Source organism: Macadamia integrifolia, unplaced genomic scaffold (assembly GCF_013358625.1).
Source record: "Macadamia integrifolia cultivar HAES 741 unplaced genomic scaffold, SCU_Mint_v3 scaffold958, whole genome shotgun sequence".
Classification (NCBI taxonomy): Eukaryota; Viridiplantae; Streptophyta; class Magnoliopsida; order Proteales; family Proteaceae; genus Macadamia; species Macadamia integrifolia.
The window spans coordinates 160,151-179,209 of record NW_024870601.1 but is presented as its reverse complement, the minus strand read 5'-3'; the positions used below and the strand labels follow the sequence as shown (position 1 = coordinate 179,209).

The following is a 19,059-nucleotide window of genomic DNA, read 5'->3' as shown; positions in this document are numbered from 1 at the left end:
TAGTCAAGCCACGATTCTGGTTTAGGTTGTCTTCAACCTTTGGCCAAGAAGAATAGGAGCGAAAGTCCAGCGACCCTTCAGATTTGGAGAACTTCTTCAACAGGGATCAGATGGGCCTGAAACTTCAAGCGTATGATCACAACTCCAGGATTTACTGATTCCAGCCGATTAGCAGTCAATTGTTCATCCCAGAAGTTGAAAATAAAACCCTGAACCTGTTTTGGGCTGGTACTGTAGCAACCAGGTTGATATGCAGAGTGGAAGCTCACTGCAGGGAAGGAATTGGGAGGAGAAACTCGAGGATTTGAGCCGCCTATGGAAGGGCAAGTGGTGGCCAGAATATCGACCAACCCATCCACTAACGGGAGAGATCGATCAACTCCTTTGTCGCTCGGCAGAAGAGTAGTAGTAGAAAAATATGGAATAAAATTAAAAAGTAAGAAGAAGAAGAAGAAGAAATAAAGAGAAAAATCAGAGAAGAGAGAGTCACGGCAGCCAAGGTTTCAGCCAAGCAAACATTCAATTTCAAAACTTCAAATTTGAGTTCTTCACTATTGTATTGGTAGCTAATTAAAAATGGAAACTAACCTATATAGCAACTGACATAAAAATCCAATCTTCCTACTACACTTGACCATACCCTACATTAATAATTAAGGAAACAAAATTAAAAGATATATATTTTTTTTTAAACCCATCGCCCAACTGCATCAGATTGCTAAAATTTGAATTACGATGACTTCAGATTCAAGGTTTAGCAGCAGAATAAGACGTTTTGCGATATTAGATTGATTTTTAATTTGGAGGATGAATGGTGTGTAAGTTACAAATATTGTATTCCTTTCTCTAGCTTGTATAGTGTGTTCTGGATAGAATAGGTGTTAGCATTTTCTTAGGGTTTCCAGGTTTGTCATTTTTTCTGTTTTTCTTTTATTTATTCCATTTTTGTGATTTTGGAATTTATAAGTCTTGTCCTCAAAGACTAGTGTTGAGTGAATTCAGAAGTTTCTAGAGTTTCTCTCTCTCTCTCTTAATTTTCTTTTGGTCATCTGGAAAACATTCTGCAAGATAAATCTTGCAAGTGAAGTTTCTTTGTCTTTGTGACCAATATTATTCACTGACGTGGCTAGTTGATTTGAACAAATTCCACTTGGATGTGGTTTGAGTTTTCAATTGATTTATAATTACTTGGTTTATATTTTTTTAATGCATTGGAAATTAGTGACTGCACCCAGATTGAGAAACCTTTGGTTTCATTCATTTCTAATTAGTTAATCAGGTCTATGCAGTGCATGAGGTTAGGTTCTCTTGGTAGGAGACTATCAGTAAGTGACACGTTATTTCCCCCCCCCCCCCTCTTTTTTTCCAAGCTTAGTTAAATCTTTGATTTTTTATGTTGAGAATAAATGTTTGGCAAAAGACCCTTTACATGGGCCTTTAAAAGGAATTTTGGCTTGGAAAGTTTTTTTTGGCCTTGAGGAGGACTGTGTTAGCCAAGCTCACATTATATATCTAGGACGGCCTTTAGATTACCCATATTGTGGGTGATCTCAACTGAATGGCCTCCCATTATTAAACCTTTTCTCCTTGTATTTCCTGCTGTAAAACTTTGGAAGGCTGATCAGGAGAGAGGGAATCATGTGGGTCTTTCACATCTCTCAGTCAAACTTAATTATGTGGTTCACTTTGTATTGGACCTTTTCTCAGCTGTCCATATGTTGGCTATCATTGACTTATGGATTGTGTCATGCATAGTTGTCACAGCGCCAAGGCGAACCAAGGCGGTGGAGGGTTGTCTAAGCGATTAGGCGAGAAGGCGTGTTGGCTATCATTGACTTGTGGATTGTGTCATGTGTTGTAATACTTTTGGGATGAATAAACCACATGAATAGGTCGTGATGTCAACAACATGCGACAGTAGTTTTGGTGCAAATTGATCTGCCGGGGGGTTGACTTTTTATCCTTTTGGAATTTGATTTTTAAACTATTTTTATTGGATTCAAATAGGGGGTATTTGCTTATTTATGAATAATATTTTAAGTAAATGAAATAACAACATTTACTTGAATGATATTTGGCATAAATAAGTGCCGAAACAGAAGGCAACATGCAGTGCAACAAGGCGGCTGTCGCCTAGGCCCCAGGCAAACCGCCTGGACTCCTAGGCGACGCCTTGACAACTATCTTTACTGTCATGTGTTGTAATACTTTTGGGATGAATAAACCACATGAATAGGTCGTGATGTCAACAACATGTGACAGTAGTTTTGGTGCAAATTGATCTGCCACATAAAAGATTAAAAATGTCCAAGGGTTAATGTCCAAGGGTTATTGGGTGTGATTTTTGATGACCATTGTTCCTTTCTGTCCTCTTTTTCCTGGATCATTGTCTTGGAGATCAGTGGTGCATGGTTTGTCTATGATTGGTTCATCAGGTTGGGCATTGGACATGCCTCAACTTGTCTATCCATCAGTCCTCTATTTATGGGTTTCCTATCCATTGGCTCATTGGTTAATATTTTGTACTAAGAAATTCCTTTGTTAATGAATTGCTACCCGCGTGTGTGTGTGTGCATGCGCGCGCGTGTGCGTGCGTGTGTGTCTCTTTGTGTGCGTGTTTGTGTCTGTGTGTGGGCGTGCATTTGTGTGTCATGTGTGCACATGTGGGTGCATCACGAGAGTGCATGTGTATTCAAGTATGTTAGCTGATTATGTTGAACATTTACTCCTTTAAAATCGCAGCATCATCTTTTAATTGAGTAGGATGAAAGTTAAAACCTTCTTGACTTTATCTTTTGTTGTCTTTCTTGTGGATGAACAGATATTATCCATGAAGACTGTTGCAACTATCTCATTATGGTCTGCACACTTCAAAAATGATGTTCAGCTTGATTCTGCTTTTAATTTCTTGTGGAATTTCGTTGAGAAGGTCATCTCTTCTCCAACATATGACTCAGAGGTATGTTTTATTGTGTGGCATTGCTGTATGTAAACAGGTAAATAGGAAAAGAAAAGAAAACGTGAAGGGGATTTTTGTGTAGAATTTTAGTGGAACTTTGTGATTATGAAGGAATTTTCACTTTAAAATGCTTTGTGGTTCTTTACAAGCTGCTTCCACCAATTGATTTGCTTGAAATGCCCCTGAGTAGGCTGGAGGGGAAATTCGTCTAGCAGCATATGAAGCATTAGCTCCTGTATTTAGAGCACTGGGTTCTGATCTCTCTCCATTGGTTTTGAATATGATCATGGAAAATGATGGGTCATTGGGACGAAAAGTAACAGGCAAACCTCTGCTGGACTCTTTGGTTCTTAGTTTTCTTCAGAATATCAATGATCTCCTTGCTGGTGGAGTTTTGGCACGGAGTAGGCGAGCAATTTTGATGAACTTGAAGGTTAGTAATCAGTTAGCACTCTAGGTCTGTTCACCCCAGCCCACCTCTTATCTCTTTGTGGTTCATAGGCCTTGTTGGGTTTGTTTGATTAGTTGGTATAACCAAGGTGCATGACATCTTAATACTTTGTGAAGGTTACCATTTTGTATTTTTTATAGCATTCCATTGAAGAAGTACATCTGAGCTATTTGTCCATTCTTCTTTAGCATATATGAGTTATTTGTCCATTGTTCTTTAGCATCATTAATAGGTTTTATTGCTTAATTTTCTGATGTCATATGTCAGTAGCTTTGTTCTAGACATTGGTAAACTTTCTTGTATATTTTCAGGATTCAAATGGAACTAACAGCTCTGTTCTTTTATATGCAGTGGCTGTGTCTAGATTCTCTGTTGTCTATTCCATACCATGCCATTGAGCATAAGTTTCACCTACACAGTGAAGTAACTTTTTTCTCAGATTTAGCACTGAGATTCATTTTCGCTGATATTGTTGACAGGTAAGTATAACAATGGGCTCTCATTTATACCAAAAGTATGATAATAACATATGCTTTTGCGTACGACCTCATGATTTTCTCCAAAGCTGATCCCCTTTCTATTGAAACCATTATGTCCTCCCTCCACCATTTTTTATCCCTTTCCAGTCTTTGCATAAATCTTCTCAAATCCCGCCTCTTCTTGGATGGAGTCTCGGAGGATTCCAAAGCCCATCTCCTTGAGCTTTCTGGCTTCTCCCTTTGCTCCCCCTCCGTCAAGTACCTGAGTCTTCCTCTCGTCACTGCCAGGCTGACAGCTCACCACTATGCCCCCATGTTGGATCATATCCGCAAAAGGCTCCAGCTTTGGAAAGGCAAGCTCCTCTCCTATGCTGGCTGTCTTGAACTCATCCTCCAATCCTTCAATCCTTTTACATTTACTGGTTGGGAGTTTTGAGCTGCCAAAATCTATCATCAAGGCCGTTGATTCCCTTTTAAGGACTCAATTTAAAATTTTCCATCCCATTCGTTGGTCCTCCGTTTGCCTCCCTAAGGAAGGAGGCATGTGGTTAGGAAGGATCAAATATGCCAACAGTGTGGGAATTTTTAAACTCATATGGAAGCTTGTCTCCGAACACAACAACATATGGGTCTCATGGGTCTACTCTATTCTCCGTAAAGACTCCTTGTGGACTATTCCCCCCGCTTTGGATGCCTCTTGGGTGTGGTGCAAAATCTTCCAAGAAAGGCCTATCGCTTTGGAAGCTATCCAATTCTGCATTGGGGATGGTACATCCACCTCCCTCTGGCTTGATAAATGGCACCCCGCTAGAGTTCTCTTCTTGAAGGTGGGGCTTAGAGTAGTCTACTCTAGTCTTGCCAAGGATGCTATTGTTTCTTCCATTATCTCTAGCGACTCCTAGTCTCTCTCCCCTCTCTTCCATCTGGTCCTCTCTTCCCCCCTCCCCCTCCTGGGAGAGGGGATAATCATTTGGTCTCCCTCTTCCACTGGTTGCTTCTCCTCCTCACAGCTTGGGATCTAGTTTGGTCTCGCGGCCCCTTAGCCCACTGTCACAAAATTGTTTGGTTCAAGTACCATATCCCCGGCCATAGTTTCAACGTTTGGAAAACTCTTCCAATTGCTTCTCTACCCAGTCCTTCCTCATCTATTGTCACATCCTTGTCCCCCCATTTTGTTGCCTTTGTTGGAATGGTACTAAAGACATCAACCATCTTTTTTTTAGTGCTCTTTCACATTCACCATTTGGAAGCATGTTCTTGCTAGATGCTTGCCTGCTAGAAGACCTCTCCCCCTTTTGAGAGAATGGATGTGGATTGATGTAACATTTTTGGGCAACTCAATCTGTGACATTCCAGGGAAGCTCGCCTTTTGTGCCGCCATCAACCACATTTGGATGGAGCGTAACCTTTGTAGATGGACTTCTGACTCTAAATCCTTTGTTAAGATTTGGAATGCCATCTACTTTGATGTCTCCTCCAAGCTTTCCTTGATCCTTTGCCGTTCTGTCAGGGATTCCCCAAGGAACAGGCTTGTTGTTGCTTCTTGGGGTCTGCCCTCTTCTATTTTACACCCCCTTAGGGGTTTTTTCCTCGTTGATAGTGACTTTATTAATCACCCAAAAAAAAAAAAAATTGTATGGGTTTAGCTTAGCCTGTGCTTTCCTGTCTTATGACTCTTATCTCAACAGTCTGTACTTGTTCCAATCTAGAGAGTGCTTTCTTGTTGTATTTCAGTTGGCTATACTTATTACCATCTTAGAAAAACCATTTCTATAGACTTTTTTCTTCCGAAGTTCCAGTTATATTATGGAAATAGGAAGCTTATTCTTACTAATGAGACCTGATTTCATTTGTATATCTTTTGGCCAATGATTTTTTCTTTGTACAAGTTTCAATACGACATAGGTATTCTGTCAAAAAGGAAATTATGGTTGCCATGTTTTGATAGGCGACCAAGGCTCTTGGATGCCTTGATAACTATTTGTATTGGAAGCAGAAAATAGATATGGCTATTTTTAAGCTCAATCTGGATCTCTCGTACTAAAAATAGAAAGTCTCCATATCAAATGCTTTATTGTTGTTGCAGTCATTTGGGAAAACTTATTTTCTAAGCTTTTAAACCACGTCTATGTTGAGGGCTAGATCTTAATAAATTTTTTGCACTCAAATTTATTATCCCTTGATTGTTTTTCAGCCTTGAGAATGCTGGAGAAAGCGATGTCCTGCCCATGTTGCGATCTGTCAGATCAGTTTTGGGGATTTTCGCTTCGTCTAGGATGTGTTCTTTTGTTTCCTCAAGTAATGGTGTGGACACTCAGGTTTGTTCTGTATTTGACAATTCATAACCTACAGGCTATTAGTGCCTAGAAGAACTTGATGTTTGGTACATTACCCTTCTAGCACCTTGATTTTTGGTCCTCATGAAGATAGTTGGCCTATCCAATCTTTTGGTTCATAAGGCCTTCAAATGGCTGATGCATGTTGGAGCTGTTAATCTCAAATCCTTCTTGTGAGCAAAGCCCTTCCATAGGTCTTTTGCAAGTGGGTTTTACTTATAAAATAGGTGATGATCAACGTAGTTTTCACTGCCCTTATTACTCATGAGTCATTCTAAGTCATGGGAATTGTATTTTTTTTTTAGCTTGAACAATCGTGATTCAATGCCTGAGGTTTCCTGGTGGTTGGGTCACTCTGCATGGATAGATCAGAGGCAAGTACTGATAGAGTTTCCCTTCTGGAAATGATCCAACTATCCTGTTGGATAATCCTGAGGCAATCTATGGTTGGTCTGAATCAGATCGACCTTAGCTAGAACCCATAACGTCCCAAGCTATTTAGATTAATTTTTTCTTGCATACGTTGAAGTTGGTGATCTGGAAAGCCTAGCCTCTATTTAAATTAATATTCATAACAGGGAGAATTTTAACATTCTACGATATCTTGTTTGAAAGAATTTCAGCAACAGTGTAATGCCTTGAAATTCATTAAAGAAAAGTGTGATGCCATAAGTGTAGAAACACAGCTCTAAAAGTGATGCAGAAGGCAATGGAAAAACAAGGGCAAACAATGCACACAAATTTACGAGGTTCGGGAAGCGGGACCGCCGTTCTGTCTGTCGGGGGGGCCTGCACCAGTACTCCCTAGGTTAAACTGCGACAGAATACAAGACATCGTACACCAACAATAAAAAATGTAATGTTAATGAACTTTGTTGTTGTTTCCTTGTAAACTGAGCACACATTTTACGAAACACTGGCCCTAAATCTAATCACTATCTCATTGTTTAGTGGAACCTCTAATAATAGATGTTATTTTTTCACGGGGCCAAAGTCAAAGGCAACATTTTGATGGGCGGTGTAAAAACCTTCATTTTGGAGAATGACAACCGTCTAAGAAGAAGAAAAACAAAAATCATGAGAACGAGAAACTCATCTAGCCTCTAGTTTCTACTTTTCATCTCTGTGGTATTTGAAGTTATGGTGGCTGCTTTGTGAATGAATATTCTGAACTTTTGTCATATTATAATATTATATATGGTTGCAATTTCCATAGCAGAGGATGTGGCAGTTGGTACAGTCTTCATGGATATTACATGTTAGCTGCAACAAGCGTAGAGTTGCACCTATCGCTGCACTTCTGTCTTCTGTCTTGCATACTTCCTTGTTCAGTGATGAGAACATGCATGAAACAGCTGACCAGGTTCAAGGTCCTTTGAAGTGGGTGAGTAACTGAGTATACTCTGTCTTGTTTGATTTCTTTTGGTATTTTCATCCAGGTTTTTGTTTGTATACATATTATCATATGTGATGTACTGCTTTGTGAACATGAATCTAAACAATTGTTCTTTGATTGTATTAATTATCTCATAGAAAATTGCTTGATCTATGTATCATTCCCTAATTTAAGGACTATTGTTCTCGGGGCCATCTCCTCCTCTATTGGCAATGGCACCTCGAGGTCCTCGACCTCCCTTTGGCTTGACTACTAGCATCTTTCAGGTGTGCTCTTTTCTCTTGTTGGTCCCATGATTGTCTACTCTTCTGGGTTGGGTAGGAACGCCACAGTTGCTTACATCATCTCAAATGGTGTTTGGTCCCCTCCTACCTCCCCTCCCTCCCTTGCAGGTATTTGGTTGGCCCTGCCTCCACTTCCCTTGAGTCATCGTGGAAAAGGTGGCAAAATTATTTTCCCTCTTCCTCTGGTTTGTCTAGATCTTCTTTAGCTTGGAATCTAGTTAGATCTGAAGGCACTCTTATCCCTTAACATAAGATTGTTTAGTTTAAAGGCCACATTCACAGTTTCACTGTTTGGTTTACCTTATCTAATTGCCTCCCTATGTAGTCTTTCCTCATTTACCGGCATATTCAGGTTCCCCCCTCTTGCTGTCTTTGATGGAATGGCACTGAAGATGTCGTTCATCTCTTCTTTTCCTTACCCCTTCTCCTTTATCATTTAGAAGAGGGTCTTTAGTAGCTGCTGGCCTTCTAGAAGAAGAATTTTCCTCCTTAGTAGAGAATAGCTATGGGTCGATATGACTTTTGCTGGTTCTTCTGTTTTTGTCACTGCCGGGAAGCTTGCCTTCTGTGTAACTATCAACCATATCTGGGTGGAGTGGAATCTTAGTAGATGGACGTCTAACTCTCGATTCTATGATAAGATTTGAACGCCCTCTATTTTGTTGTTAGTTCCAAACTTGCTTCCCTCCCCCCTCACTCTGTGAGGGATCCCCAAGGAATAGGCTCATTGTTGTGTCCTGGGTCTTCCCTTTTCCATCTTGTTACCCCCTTCCTCCTTAATGGTTGTGTTCCTCCTTTTTGGCTTGTGGCTTGTCCTTCTCCCCCCTCCGATGGCTTGTGTTCCCTTTTCTTTGTAGGGTTTGTTTCTCTTTTTTAGGGTTGTTATCTGTCTTCCCCCCTGGTTCCCTTGCATATTCTTTTTCTTCTCCTAGTAATGAATTATTTTATATATCCCAAAAAAAAAAAAAGGTGAGGACAATGTTTCAACCTCATTTTTGCTATTTCTATGAATTATTCTTTACCATAAAAGGAGTTCTGAGTCTTCTGACTACCATAAAATTCATATGCTGTCATGAACTTTGAGAGGGGCATGCTGTTTGTCATATAATTATGAACCATATTCACTATAAAAAAAGGCTATTCACCATGTGTTGATTATGTAGGGTTTTTTTTTTTTGGGGGGGGGTATGTGAATTATACAACTCTGTTCTTCTTTTCCTTACAATTTATTGGCATCTGAATCTTATATTGTTTTATCTTGTGATTCAATTGATCTTTTGGTTTTACGTTTAGTTCTTGTATTTTATGGGGTTAGTGTGGAACTGTTAGCAGCAATGCCTCATAAGTTTTATCTCCTAATATAGACTAGGATAGATAAACTACCAAGCCTTCAACTGTAGGATTTTTTTATCAGAAGAACAGCCATAAACCAACCCAAAAACATGCACAGGAAATCAGACTTAAAGGACTGCAGACAAAACTCCAGCAAGCTTAGATAATGAAATAGGCTAGTAACAATATGGAAAATATGTTTGAACACCAAAGGGATCAGAAGCAAACAGATCTATGCTATCGATTTCAGTCTTAGGTCTAAAAATAGGATAACAGTCACTACAGGACAGAATTGAGGGGATTTTTAATAACTCAAAATCAGGTGGTCCAATAGGGCTGAAAATTTTGTCGAGTCTCACACTAGGAGAGGTGCATCTTCGATCCAAATTTGAGCCTAGTTAGATGGTTTGTCTGTCCAGGAGAGAGAGATTGGAGAGCAAGAAATTTTGGAATTTCTGGGCAGAACTGAGAAATGACCAGATTCAGTTACCTGTGATGGATTGAGGTTGAAGTTGTAGGTCTTGAACACCTTGGACAGCATAGAAGAAGAAGATAATAAAGGAGAAATAACCCCTCGGACTTCCCACCGCAGAGGGTCAGTTGGATCAAACACCAACTCCACCAGCTTTGATCAAACACAAAGCAATTCCCAACAAGGAGAAACAGCAGTAACAGCAGTAGCAGCAGCAGCAGCCATGGTTTAATTCTTCCAATCATTCCCGCCTTAGGAGACTTCTCTTCTTTATTTATAATGATGGGGAGGGAATTACAAAATAGAAGGTTCCTTAAAAGGGAAACCAATGCAGTAGTTTCTAAAAAACTAAAAATGGAAACCTTCAAAAAGGAAACTAACAACTAATGACTTGACCCGAAGAAACCAAATATAACTTGAATTGAACCCAACTAAAAAGGAAACTAATGTAAAAGGAAACTAATCAGTAAATCCCGTATGCAATCTTAATACCCCAGTTTGGGCCCAAAAAGTGGCCTATTACACTCAAAACACATGGAATCAAAGGCCCAACATGTGTGGAACCCAAACCTAGGCTTATTCCTAATAAAATAAGCCTAGTTTGGTGAAGAATCTGCATCATCTCCTCTTTGCTGCAGTGTGTTACCTGGATTTTTTCTTTTCCCTTTCCAGATCATTTTGTGTGTTGTGGTAACCATCTAATTGTTATAATTTTTTCTTCGCAGTTTATTGAAAAAATCCTTGATGAAGGTACCAAGAGTCCTCGTACTATTCGTCTTGCGGCATTACACCTGACTGGGTTGTGGCTTCTTAATCCAAGAACAATAAAGTATTATGTGAAAGAGCTGAAGTTGCTATCACTATATGGATCAGGTATTTTCATCTTTTCCCCCTCTCCAACCTTCTCTAAATATTTTAAATGTATGTAGTATTTCAGGTTTAGGATAAGGATATACCTCTTTCATTACTGTTTTTTCAATTTTATTTTAATATGCAAATATACTTGACCAGTGGCTTTTGATGAGGATTTTGAAGCTGAGTTAGTTGAAAGTCATGATGCAAGGACAGAGGTTTCATTATTGGCTACAAATCCAGATTCTGAGCTCACTGAAGTAAGCAAATCATTTTCATGTATCAAATATTGACTACTGAGTCTGTGACCCACAGATTAGTTCTTTGTCAGCTGAACCTAAGCCGTATATATCTCTATTGTGATGAAGCACTAGAAATGAATCAAGATTGTCTACACATGACTTGTTCACGTTTTATTTACAGATAGTCTTTGACTTATTAGCTATTTTCTCCAGGAAATAGCAATGGGAGGAGAAATAGGAGAAAGATATGAAATATAAATCACTTGAGCTTTTTTCATTTGGTTTTGTTGGATCTCTTGGAAGTTTTGACAGAATATCTGAAATAAATTTAATTTTCAAACCTGGTTGAAACCTCACTTGGAGTTCCAAACCAACCAAGGGCCTCACCTTTTTGAAACTAGTTTCAAGCACCCTGAATGCCTCAAAAGATATAAGTGCACATGGATATCTCAAAGGAGGTCTTAATGCTTCCAACAAATTATATCTTTTATTTTATGCATTTGGCTCATTTTAGCTAAGGTCTGGTCGAATCGTATCTAATTTGGTAACATGAGAAAGTCCCTAACTATTAACTTACTAATCTACAGGTTTTTATCAACACAGAGTTGTATGCACGTGTATCTGTCGCTACTCTGTTTTACAAACTTGCAGACATGGCTGCCATGTTGGGATCCTTGAAAGGAAATGATGAATGCTTCGCGGCCCTTCAATCTGGAAAACTGTTTCTTTTGGAACTTCTTGATTCTGCGGTATGGAACAAGGGAATGGCTTTGCAGTATTTTCTTCAGTTTCTTGTTTGTGTTTTGAATTTATATAAAACTATTATGAAATATTGTAGGTTTATTTTCTGTATCAGGCTTCATCATCTTCATTTTCCCCCCTATCCTCTCTCTCTCATAAATATATTGAATCTTATTTATCAACAAGTTGACAAAACTGTAGACTAGGATGGTCTAGGGAAAACCTATACAATACCTGCATTAAAGAAGTGTCATAACAAATACAATCAGCTTACAAATATATGCAAACTCTTCTTCAAGAACCTCTTAAGAGCCAATACCGTCATAACAAATACAATCAGCTTACAATTATATGCAAACTCTTCTTCAAGAACCTCTCAAGAGCCAATACCTCTACATGTCTTTCAAACTGATTTCAACTCCAAGATTAAGGAAGGTTGCAGTCTTGCAGACTTGCAGTTGTTAGACACTTAGACTATGATCCCGTATGGAGGCCTAGACATAAGTGTAAAAGGCCCACAAGGGCCTGTGGCAGTCCAATGGGATGAAATTGAGCTGTGGTTAGTTATATTATAGGTTGGTCCTTTTATTTTCTTGGTTATCATAACTTTCATAGTTTCATTGTAACAATTCTAAATTATAAGCCCATAAAGAGTAGTACATCAGTACAAGAGATTAATAGTTACGTGTTTGTAGATTCTTCTCCAACTGAACCCCTCTCCGAAGACCTGAACCCCTGAATGCCCTCCCCCTCTCCGACGGCTCTTGCCGTCAACCCAAGCCCTTCCCCTGGCTTGAACCACTCCCCTCCGGTGTCTGACCCCCTGGTCTCCTCATCTGCTACTCCCCCTGCCTGTGTTTCTCAAGCTTGTCCTTCCTCTCTGTCTCCTTCTCCAGATTCTTGTCCTTGGACCATGGTTGTCTCCTCCCCAGCTCCCTCCTCTTCTCCCTCCCAATCTGCTGGGTATTCCTTATTCTTCCATCAACCCCAGTCTTCAAACTCCACCCCTTTTGCCCTCTGTCCGCCCGACCTGCTTGCTCCCGAGATCAGCAAATGGAGCAATTGTGTAGTAGGGAATTTCCTTGGAAGCCATCTGCCTTTCTCTGTTGTCCAGACTTCTCTTCAGAAGCAATGGAAGCCCTTTGGATCTCTCTACTTTCATGCTCGATAACGGAACATTTGTATTCAACTTCTCAAATGTTAGTGACAAAACAGTTGCCATTGACGGTGGTATCTGGTATGTACAGAAGAAGCCTATTTTCCTATGTCAGTGGGACAAGCACACCTCCTTTAGTCGTTCGGAGCCATCGTCTCTTCCCCTATGGGTTATCTTCCCAAATCTGCCACTGCAATATTGGTGTGCCACTGGTCTTAGCTACATTGGGTTGGTCATTGGAAAACCATTATATTCCGACAATAGAACGAAGAAGATGGACCGACTATCATTTGCGCGATTTTGTGTGGAGGTTGATGCTTATCCGGATCCTTCCATCCACAATATTAGTGGATGACGGTGAAGGCCATACTTTCTCCCAAGAGGTAAAATAAGACTGGGTGCCTCCAACTTGCACCCTATGCAAATTTTTTGGCCATTTGACTGCCCGTTGCACCAAGAATATCCCTAATACTCCATTAATGCCTGTTGTTCCGCTCTCATCTTCGGCTGTGACTTCCTTTGAAAGCACATTCATTGTAGTCCGACCTAAACACACAAGAAAAGGTCTGGATCGTGGCGCCGGTAGCCGCCTTTGGAATCCACTACTCATGACCTACATGTCTCGAATCTCCCACCGGCCGACTCTGTTTTGCCCGTTGGAGAAGATCCCAACAGTCCAATGAATGCTTCCTTGACCATTGGTCCTAACAAGTTCTCGGATCTCGAGACTGTTGAGGAAATCCCTTCTGCACACGCTACTTTTGCTAGTTCTCTCGACTTCTAGCACCTCGTACGGTCGTACCACCTTCCCCCTCTTCTTCCCCTTCCATCTTCCCTTTCCTCTGTTCGTGAAAACCTTCTCCCCCCTTCTGTTAACCCTTCCTGGTCTGATCCTTTTCGTCAGACTTTAACCCCATCTATCACTCCTTCGAACTGGTCTGACCCAACCGGTTCTTTCATGGCTCTTCATCAATTTATCCCGGTTCAACTCCTCAATACTTTCTCCAAATTCCCGAAAGATCATCCCCTCTTTCTAGGTAATCTTTATAACCAGGCTGCCCTTCCCTTACCCCCCTCAACTTCTAACCCAAATACAACCTCACCATCACCCGACCCGCTCACCTGCTTTTGTGATATTACCTCCTTACCCCAACCCAACCCACTCGACCTACCCAACCCAGCTACCCCTTCTCTTTTACCCGTGTCTGAGCTCTATGTGTTGCCGTTGCCGTTGCCTTTTGCCTGCAACGCCGAAGCCCTTCTGGCTTCTACTGTTCGCATGCTTCCACCCGACACCGCCACAACCACACGATGCCATCATTCGCCACCTCTTGAAGACTCCGCCGCTGGTCGCCGCCATCTCTTGCCATCTCCTGCTGCCTCGCCGCCGTTTCCTGCCGCTACTGACCATGTCTCCTCCCTGTTATCGCCGATGCAGCTGGTCGCCGCCATCTCTGTCCGTGCTCATTAGACTCTCCCTTTTGTCTCCTCTTTTGCTGCAATTGTGGAGTCGACTGAGTCTGGTGAGATCTTCTTGTCTGCTGCTCCTGCCTATTTTTGTGAGCTCTCTATTTCCCCTTTTGGGAATCCTTGCTCCCTCCTTTAGGGCTCCCCGACCTTGGAAGGTCCTCCACCGATGTCGTCCACTAGTTCCATGCATGCTTCGGCCTTGGAATGCCCCGTGGCCCTGTTATCTCCTCGGGATACTGTTGCTTCTGCCCTGGATCTCTTTCTGGCCCCGGCACTTTGACTATTGGATCCAATAACACTATGGATCATTCGCCCCACAACTGGGCGTTGGAAGACAATTTGCTGATCAACCACAACTTGGCTGGCTCGAAATCCTCTTCGGATGTCCGCCCTGCCACCTGTGAACCGTTGCTGCCCCTGTCTCCTTCTCAGGACGACACCACCACCCCTGCACCTCTTCTACCTCTGCCCCCCCCACACCATGGCTTCCTGCACCATCCCCCCACCTCTCCCTTCTGTTGTCCCCATTGTTACCAAGAAGAAACGTCGCACTTTTGTGAGGTCCTCCTCTAGAGCTAAGAAAAGCCTTCTTTCCCCTCCCCTAGTCATTGGGTACTGTCGCCGGTCATCCTCTAAGACCACTCCTTCCAAACCTCCTCCCTCTCCTTGCTCCTCGTAGTATGTGCGGCCCCCTCCCTCCCCCTCCTCCCCATGATCCCCTGGACCATATGGAATGTCCGAGGTCTAATTCCTTGGCCAAGCAAGCTGATATTCGTTCCCCGCATCCGCTCCTCAAAGACTAATCTCTGTTGTCTCCCTGAAACCCGTGTTCTTGAGGTCAATGCCAGACGCATTGCCTCTTCCATAGCCCCCACTTGGTCCTTCCCTTCTTACTACATCCATAGCTCTAATGGCCGAATTTGGATTCTCTGGGACCATTCCTCCCTCCATCTATTAGTCCTCTCCTCTTCTGCCCATGCTAGGCAGCTCTCCATTTCCCAACCCTCTGGCTCCCTCATTTGCTACTTGTTTGTTATCTACGCTCATAATCTTGCTTCCCATAGGCTCTCTATGGGATGAGCTTTGTTTCTTTGCCCCCTTCACTGGCTCTAGCCCTTGGGGTGTCGTGGGTGATTTCAATGTCATCCATTTCAGTCATGAGAAGTTTGGAGGCAACCCCATTGATAGTCAGGCTGTTGACTCCTTCAATACCTGTCTAGATGACCTTAATCTTAATGACCTCCGCTGGTCTGGGACTAAGTTTTCTTGGCACAATAGGCGTTCTGGTAACCTCCGGGTTGCTTGTAAGCATGATAGGGTTCTAGTCAATGAAGCCTGGCTTGATTCCTTCTCTTCCTCTCATGCCTCCTTTGATCTCCCTAGGATCTCTGATTATAGTCCTATTTATATTCATGTCATCCTTTTTTGCCCCTTCGGCCCTAAGCCTTCAAGTTCTTTGACATGTGGTCCTCCCACCCTGATTTCATCCAAATTGTCCAGGACGCATGGTGTACTCCCATCCCCCTCTCCGCTCATCTCCTTTGCTAGGAAACTCAAAAATGTCAAAGCTGCTCTGAAATCCTGGAACTTTGTCCCTTTTGGCAACATCTCCTCTCGATTCTCCTCTTGTCGCGACAACCTCCTTTCCATTCAATCTAGACTCCAGGATGACCTCCTAAATCTTGAGCTTGCCTTGGAGGAAAAGTTGATCTTTTCTGACCTCTCCCTCCTCTTAGATCAGGAGGAGAGCTTCCTATGCCAGAAAGCTAGGATCAAGTGGCTTGACCTTGGTGATTCCAACTCGGCCTTCTTTTGTCGCTCCCTTAAAGCTAGGCATAATGCAAATGCGATCCCTCTGTTGTTGTCTGCTTCTAGAGTGGAGCTTTCCTCCCCGTCGGAAATCAAATCTAAAGCTGTCTCCCACTTCACCAGTATTTTCTCCCCATCCTCTCCCCCTTCTTCTTCCACCCCCCCATTCCTCACAACCTCCTCAATAAATTCGTCCCGGACAATGTCCTACCTAGCCTCCACTCCATTCCTTTTGAGGATGAAATTATATCTACCATCCTCTCCCACAAAGCTAATTGTGCCCCTGGCCCGGATGGTTTTAGTATGGGTTTCTTCTCTTCTTATTGGAATATTATCCGGAAGGATCTTATCCTTGCAATCTGTAACTTTTTCCTCTGTCCTAATCAGATTGGTGGTATTAATCACACCTTTCTTTGTCTCATCCCTAAGAAGGAAGGTGCTAACTCCATGTATGACTTCAGACCTATCTCCCTATGCAACCTTCTCTACAAATTCATTGCCAAAATCCTCTCCAACAGGATTTATAAAGTCATCGATTCTCTTGTCAGCCCAAACCAATCCACTTTCATTGCTGGTAGGAGCATAGGGGACAATATCATTCTCTGCCATGAGATTTGAGGGGCTTTGATCGTAAATCTCACTCTTCTGCGGCCCTTCTCAAAATCGACATCCACAAGGGTTTTGACACTATTAGATGGGACTTTATTTCTAAAGTGCTACTTCACATGTTGTTTCCCCCCTCTTTTGTCCATTGGATTCACTATTGTATATCCTCCCCCAGATTCTCCGTCCTGATTAATGGTAACCCAGTTGGTTACTTCCCCTCTTCTTGGGGTATTCGTCAAGGCTGTCCCCTCTCGCCTTTTCTCTTCTCCCTCTCTCTAGAAGTCCTATCCCGTTCTATCCAAACTGCTACGGATTTGCATTTGATCTCTCCTATCCCCAAATGCAAATCCCTCCGCCTTACCCATCTCGCATTTGCTGATGATATCATGATCTTCTCAAAGGTGGACCCTATCTCCATTTCCACCATTATGTCCTCCCTCCACTCCTTTGAATCTCTCTCGGGTCTCAGTATCAATCTTCTCAAGTCTAATCTTTTCCTCTCGGGTGTCTCCAAAGAAACCCAAGGTCTCCTCCTTAATATCACTGGCTTCTCCCGTGGCTCCCTTCCTGTCATGTATCTTGGCCTTCCCCTCATCTCCTCTCGTCTCTCGGCTCACCACTGTTCCCCCTTGCTTGACCTTTTGAGAAAGAGGCTCAAGCTTTGGAAAGCCAAGCTTTTATCCTATGCTGGTCGTCTCACCCTCATTCGGTCGGTTCTCCAGTCCATGTACCTTTATTGGTCTGGTATTTTCGTCCTCCCCTCATCTACCATCAAGGGCATTGAAAGGATTTTTTGCTTCTTCCTTTGGAAAGGATTAGACTCCTCCAACTTTCTCCATCCCATTAGTTGGGACAGGGTCTGCCTTCCCAAATCGAAGGGTGGTCTGGGTATCAGAAAAATCAAGGAAGTTAACTCAATTGGTATCCTCAAGCTTATTTGGAAAATTGCGTCGACTGGCTTCAGTCCTCTCTGCTATCCTCTCACTTCCTTTGGACTGCTCCCACCCCTTCGGATGCCTCTTGGATTTGGAGGAAAATCCTCATCCTTAGGCCTTTGGCCCTTACTGCCATCTCCTTCTCTATTGGTAATGGCCAATCAACCTCTTTGTGGCTTGACCCATAGCACCCTTCTGGCATTCTTTCCTCCATAGTCACTCCTAGGATGATCTATTACTTGGGGTTTCCTTTGAATGCCCTTGTTTCCTCTATTCTTTCCCCCTTGGGTTGGTCTCCCCCCTTGACCCTTGTCCTCCCCCCCTCTTGCAGACCTTTGGTCTGCCCTTTCCCCCCTCCCCCCAGGGCATCGTGGTAGGGAAGACAAATGTACCTGGCTGCCCTCTTCTAATGGGATCTTTTCTTCTGCCTCTACTTGGTCCTTCGTTAGATCCTTCGGGCCTCTTGTCTCTTGGAGAAATCTTGTCTAGTTCGAATGCCACATTCCTCGCTATAGCTTCACGGTCTGGAGATGCCTCTCTAATTGTCTCCCTACCCAATCTTTTCTCATCAACCGTCATATCCCTGTAAACCCCTATTGCTGCCTCTGCCCTCATGATCTGGAGGACTCTTCCCACATTTTCTTCTCTTGTCCCTTCTCTTCCTTGGTTTGGAAGAAAGTCCTCTCTAAGTGCTGGCCCTCTCATAGGTCCATTCTCCCCCTTGATAGAGAATCGATCTGGATTGACATGACTTTTGGAGGCCACACCATCTGTGACACCATAGGAAAGCTAGCCTTCTCTGTTACCATTAACCACCTTTGGATGGAGCGCAACATTCGTAGATGGTCATCCAATTCCCGCTCCCCGGCCAAGATTTGGACTGCCATCTTCTTTGATGTTACCTCCAAAATCCGCCCCCTCCAGTCTAGACCTATCCCTAGTTCCATCAGAAATAGCCACATCACTGCCTCTTGGAACCTTCCCTTGAACCCTATTTCTCCCCTCTTGATGCCCCTCCACCCCCCCCCCCCCAAAAAAAAAAAAAAAATTTCTTCTGGTTCCTTTGTTCTTGGTTTGGCTGTTTGTTACTGATGCAGCAGCACTCCGATGGATCGACCCAAGCCTGCTCCAGAACCCGGATCAAGACCCAGATCCAATTTGGGTACAAGTTACTAATTTGGATTCTAAGTTTAATAGAATATTTAGGATTTTATTTTATTTGAGAATATTTGTTCCCTATTTGAGTCCTTAGTTGTTTCCTTATTTTGTTAGCTTGGGTGTAGGAGATTTTATTTCTATCGTAGTTTTTATTTTTAATTAGAAGGTTTTTAATTTTATTTTATTATATATTGGACATGTAATTCATGGGAAGGATAGTTGATTATTGAAGAAAAATTAAACTTGAGCATTGCCTGCGTGCCTCTCTCCCCCCTAACCCCTTCTTCTCTTTCTCTCCCCTCCTCTGCGAGAATCCCCTTCCCTCTTCTGCTGTCTTTCTTCTTTCCCTCTTTATTTCTTCTTATCCATCTTCTCTGGAAC

General features: G+C 42.5%; 1 protein-coding gene across 4 annotated transcripts in view; it reads left to right on the top strand.

Moving 5' to 3' along the window:
- The window catches only part of LOC122070638, a 105,193-nt gene that overhangs the window by 47,960 nt on the left and 38,174 nt on the right, over positions 1–19,059 (top strand). For 2 of the 4 annotated variants that reach the window (XM_042634827.1, XM_042634825.1), the window contains exons 15-22: positions 2,822–2,959; positions 3,150–3,392; positions 3,762–3,889; positions 6,084–6,207; positions 7,442–7,609; positions 10,435–10,582; positions 10,721–10,821; positions 11,391–11,552. In XM_042634827.1, coding sequence (XP_042490761.1) covers positions 2,822–2,959; positions 3,150–3,392; positions 3,762–3,889; positions 6,084–6,207; positions 7,442–7,609; positions 10,435–10,582; positions 10,721–10,821; positions 11,391–11,552 — 1,212 coding nt within the window. The remainder of the gene's footprint in view (positions 1–2,821; positions 2,960–3,149; positions 3,393–3,761; positions 3,890–6,083; positions 6,208–7,441; positions 7,610–10,434; positions 10,583–10,720; positions 10,822–11,390; positions 11,553–19,059) is intronic. The other 2 variants (XM_042634826.1, XM_042634828.1) reach the window with 2 other exon arrangements.